The sequence below is a fragment of the Limulus polyphemus genome, unplaced genomic scaffold (assembly GCF_000517525.1).
Source record: "Limulus polyphemus unplaced genomic scaffold, Limulus_polyphemus-2.1.2 Scaffold375, whole genome shotgun sequence".
Classification (NCBI taxonomy): Eukaryota; Metazoa; Arthropoda; class Merostomata; order Xiphosura; family Limulidae; genus Limulus; species Limulus polyphemus.
In genome coordinates this window covers 524,189-529,659 of record NW_013665985.1, presented here as the reverse complement: position 1 = coordinate 529,659, position 5,471 = coordinate 524,189, and the positions used below count along the sequence as shown (strand labels likewise).

General features: G+C 32.8%; 1 protein-coding gene across 1 annotated transcript in view; it reads left to right on the top strand.

Annotated features, from left to right (window-relative positions):
- The first annotated feature begins 1,264 nt into the window (after nucleotides 1–1,264).
- Nucleotides 1,265–5,471, top strand: part of LOC106457804 (nucleolar GTP-binding protein 2-like) — a 66,016-nt gene continuing 61,809 nt past the window's right edge. Inside the window, exon 1 of the mRNA XM_013917255.2 lies at nucleotides 1,265–1,442. Coding sequence (XP_013772709.1) covers nucleotides 1,370–1,442 — 73 coding nt within the window. The 5' untranslated portion in view covers nucleotides 1,265–1,369. The remainder of the gene's footprint in view (nucleotides 1,443–5,471) is intronic.

The window sequence follows — 5,471 nt, the reverse complement described above, 5'->3', positions numbered from 1 at the left end:
GGTAGAAAGTGAGTGAATTGTTGTGAACTATAGTGTGTGTAACTGTGAAAATTAAGTGTATTGTGAAGTTGTATTGAGGAAGAATAAACAAGTTTTATTTAAGAAAGAACTTGTATCGCCAAAAATTAACAAACAAACATACGGAGACGTAACAGTAAGTTATCCAGTTTACGCCTCAAGTTATGTGGCTTTCATAATCAAACTCTCAAAATATCAGTGAACATTCTGATTGTTTGTTATCCCCTGTATCCACTAGTAGAGCTCTTTCAGACCACCCAACACACACTCTGTCACTCTCTCTCGGGAGCTGGCGTCAGACATCGGGCAACCGCTCCGACTGGATAGCAGGTGTCAGAACGTTAAAGTGGTGAAATGTGTTTGTCATACTTCAATAGGTTATTAAAAGATACTAATATGGTATAACAACATTTAATAAAATACACCATACAAGTATACTATGTTTAAAACCTACACATTTTAAAAACAATTTTAATAAAGTTTTGCAGGACAAAAGGTCTGCAAAGCGTTATGAAAGTTAAAGTTGTTAATACTGTTTATAGACTGTTGTTGCTAAACCTAAAACTATTGTATGCATATGACACTCAGTTGTTCTTGTTGTTTTTCCTTGCTGCTTAATTTAAGTAAAGTTGAATTACGTGTTTTATTTCGGTAATATAGGCATATTCAATTCATTAATAATATAAGTAGTATCAAATAATTAATGCTGCATATATTCTCTTTAGTTTGATAATGACAACTACTTTAGTCTGAGGACGGAAAAACAAAATAATAGCTTACTCTCTAAACAATAGTTACAAAATATCTCCAGTATAAGAATTATTTATTCGACCTGTGTCCTCATCACTTCGACTATTTTTGAAATAAATAAATAATGTTTTACACTTTGTCACACAACACTATGTGCAATTCCTTTTTTCTTCAACTCAGTCAGAAGTCAGTAAAGCGTATCCTGGTCATTAATTACTACTAATATTTGCGATTACTACCGGAAAAGGTATATATCAGTGAGATGGAGGTTACCACACTACAGTGTTTACTAATTAACCAACCATTCATCATTTGATACTAAAAAAACAAAAACAAACTTTATCATCCATTAGATTAATAAATCTACTGATATGATATGAAATTATATAGATCTGTACATGTTACATCTACTATGTTCAAGAAAATGACTGAACAAAAAAGGAAAAAAAAGAAGGAAAGAACGATTAATTAAATACCACTCGCTTTGATGCCCTCTGGTGATCAAGTTGGGCGTTTGTATCGGGCATGATCCCACGTGTTAACTTATTCGTGAGTTTTTAGTTTCTGAATTGTGGATATCTAAATTTATCTTTGATTTAAAATGTCTAAAACAAAGATGAGAAAAAATAGGAAGAAAGAAGGTTTCCAAAAAGGTGGACACAGTTTAAATCCAGGTAATAACGTGTTTTGCATGAGAATTACCCTCGTACTCATAGTCATATATAGTTTAATCTGTGGAACAAATTAAACTGAGACAGTGAGAGTGACACAGTGATATATATTTATATTGTCATTTATAATGTCAACCATTGTAAATCACTAAATGTGATATGATACACTGTGTATAAACTACAGTTATTCGTGTTAATGTGAGGCCTATACAAGTTAATACTACAACTGAAACTAATAGTAATAGAAATACATTAGTTGAATTCGTATTACTATTACATTTATAGTTTACACTGCATAAGTGAGTTATTCAATAACTCAGTTATTGTATGCAACATTACAAGTTATATTACATTGCGTGGCTAATGCCACTTATACACAGTTATGCGAAACCCTATAAGTTGCTTTTGAAAGGTGGATCTTTCTTCTTCTAGGGCAGACTGCTACACTATTACTATTAGTCTATTACTGGTAGTTAACATAACATAACTTTTTGTCAGTTTTGGCTGTTCCATCCTCTAAACTAGACTAAAATTATGGATAATTTTTTCTTTTAAATCTTAAAGCCAGCCCTTATCATTCATATACTTATCAAGCTTTCTCCTAAACTCACTTAAACTTACTGCCTCTACAACATCCAAAGCCCAACCACCCTGTTAGAAAAATAAAACTGTCTTAGGTGAAGATGACTCCTACCCTGCCAAAATTTATATTTGTGTCCCCTAGTCCTACTATTCTCACTGTTAAGTATGATAAAAGATGATGTATCAACACTAGAAATTCTCTTTACAATCTTAAACACCTCAATCGGATCCCCCCTAACTGTCCTTTTTTTCAAGATAAAACAATTTGAGACATTTCAGCCTATCCTCATATGTCAATCCCACCATCCCAGGCATCATTCTCTGAACCTTTTCCAACAATTCAATGTTTTTCCTTAGGTAAGGAGCCCAAGACTGAGGACAGTATTCTAAATGTGGCCTAACCAGTGACCTATACAATGAAATATAAACTCTTTAGACTTGTATTTAATATTTCTGTAGATACAACCTTGAATCCTATTTGCTCTACCACTAGCAATAGCACACTGCTTGGATGTCTTTAGAGACTGATCAACTATTACACCGAGATCCCTTTCTTTCATGACACTGTTATGATTACTCCCATCCAAATTATACTTATATTTCAAATTATGATAATCCACGTGCATTATCTTGCATTTATTATAATTAAAACCCATTTGCAATTTATTTGCCCAATTCACTAAATAATCTAAATCCTTTTGTAAATCAGCAGCATTCTCTTTACAGCTAACAACACCCAAGACCTTAATATCATCTGCAGATTTATATAATTTATTGATTATTCTTTCATCTGTGTCATTGATGTAAAGACTGAGCCCTGAGGTACCCCACTTATGACATTAATCCAGTTTTACTGAACATCATTTATAATAATTCTCTGCTTTCTTCTATCCAGCCACTCTTCTATCCAATTTGCTAGCTTATCCCTCACACCTATAGAGATAAATTTTTTTTACAATCCTTTTATGTGGCACCTTGTCAAATGTTTTCTGACAATCCAGATACACCAAATCTACACTCTTACACTCATCTACATAAGAAGTAATCCTTTTAAAGAATGTCAAAAGAGTTGTAAGGCTAGATTCTACCTTAGTGAAATCATGTTGACTATCCAATAAAATTCTAAACTTTGTTAAATGACTTTGCAAAGTATCTTTTATCAGACTTTCCAAAACTTTTCCCACAACTGATATAAGGCTAATGGGTTTATAATTACTGAAACAAGTTTTATCACCTACCTTGAAAAGAGGAGTTACATTAGCTAACTTCCAATCCTTTGATACCTGCCCACTATTCAAGGACTGAAAAAATAGTAGCAAGTGGCTCACATATCAAATCTTTAACCTCCTTCAAAACTCTTTGGGAAATATTATTTGGCCCAGGAGCCTTATTGTTCTTTAAACTTCCCAATTTTTTCTTAACCAGCTCGGAATTAATGAAACATTAATCTTGATCCTGATGCAATTTATCTTTAAGACTTGAAAGAGTATAAGCAATGAGTTGGTGAAGCTTTAGAAAAAGTTTTCCAGAAGTCTTTGGACATACAGAAAATCCATGATGGTTGGAAGGTACCAATTTGATATCTGTTTTTTAGTTTCAAAAAGAAATTGATCTAAGTAAGATCCAAGAAATTACAGGCCAATGAGTCTGTCTTCCATTGTTAGTAAACTGTTGGAATTCATTGTGAGGGGGTGATTGAAAAAAAAAGCTCTTTTGAATGTTAAATTTGATTACAAATTATCAGCACGGTGTTAGAAAGGAGCTCTCTTTGATAGGACTTTTGTTCATTGGAATAAAGGTACTCCTGTTGATGTACATTTAGATATTCAGAAGGCTTTTTATAAGATTTCTCACAAAAACTTAATTAGTAAATTTGATTTTACAGAATTGGGGAAAATTTGAAGATGGATTAAAAATGGCTTGCAGGTGGAAAACAGAGGGCCGTTTTAAATGGGCACCATATTGATTGGGAACAGTTAACTATTTGGATCCTTCACATACTTCTTATGGGAAATTTGTTATTTATTATCTCCCAGTGATATGGAATACTGTGTAATTGATAAGATTATTTTAATCAGCTGATGATATTGAGCTGCTTCCTTAATGTGGAAGGATTTTGACAGTCTTGCTTATCACAAATAACAAATGTAGAGTGATTCCTTTTAGGTATGAATATTTGGTAAGACCTTGTTCCATAACTTCTGTTTTAAGTTCTCTTTGTGACTTAATGGTTAGGGCTTATGCTAGTAATCAATTAATGTTAGTTTTAATTCTATGGTTGGTAGTTTTGATGGTGAAAGGGTGATTTTAATGGACTAAATGACCTTGACTGACCTTTCTATAAAAAAAAGTATTTTATTGCTGTGGTACACATTAAAAAAGTTCCATATCTTCTTGGTATTTCTAAATATAATGCACAGTTAAGGCATCAAGTAGAACTTTCTCAAAGTTAGTGCCAAAAGCTGACCCTTTCCAGTAAATATAAACCTGAGCTGTTAAATTTTCTGAACAAAATGCTCATCTTGCTTTGCTTATCACAGTGAATTTGGAATATGTAGGATAAATATACTCCAGCTTCAAGAAATCAGAGGTAAGTGTAGGTAGCCTGTCCTTTAGCCCCCACACCCAATGAAAAGCACAAATGTTTTTTCTTTTAATGTGAATGGTGTTGGACACTTTTGTTTACATGTCTGTATATTTGAATAGTTGTAGTGACATTGACTGGTAGTTAAAGAAATATTTACTAGGCAGTCCTTATGCAAAACTCACAAAAAGGAGGATTGTTTGTACTCTGCATGATTAGTAAAGATTTCATTTTAGTCCACCTCAACCCCTCGCCAGGAAGAGGCTAGAGCTACCTCTGCATCTCTTCCTGAAGCTAGATGACTGTATATATATTAATTTATAAAGGTATTTACTTGGACTTCTTCACAGCTGAAAATCATTCTGATCAAAAACCAGTATTTCAAGTTCTTTTGTTACAGACACATGATTCACACAAACAAATTGTTTTATCTTCAAGTTATTCTGCAGCACAATTGAGAACATAATGCAAAATGCATTGCAAATTTGAACTTTTGAGTTAAACATAGGTTATCTTATTTCCTCTCTTTTGAGTCCATTCGTTCTCTTTGTTGTCTTCATTTTGTTTAACTCTTATTTTGCCCAGATTGGTGCATTTCTTGAGGGCAAGTTACATCATTGAATTAAAGAAAATTATGAAAATAACATTAAAGAGTAACATATAACCTACAAAGCACATGAAAACTTGGTTTGCTTCATGATTCCTTAAAAAGTGTGATGCTAGAATGTGCAAAACTTTATGTAATATAATCCTCCTTAACAATTCTTAGTGACCAATGAAAACCCTTTAAATGGCTCTAACAGGTAACCTTAAAAGTAGTTTTACCATCTGAGGTTAATTACTTTCATGATGTTAGAAAAACATGT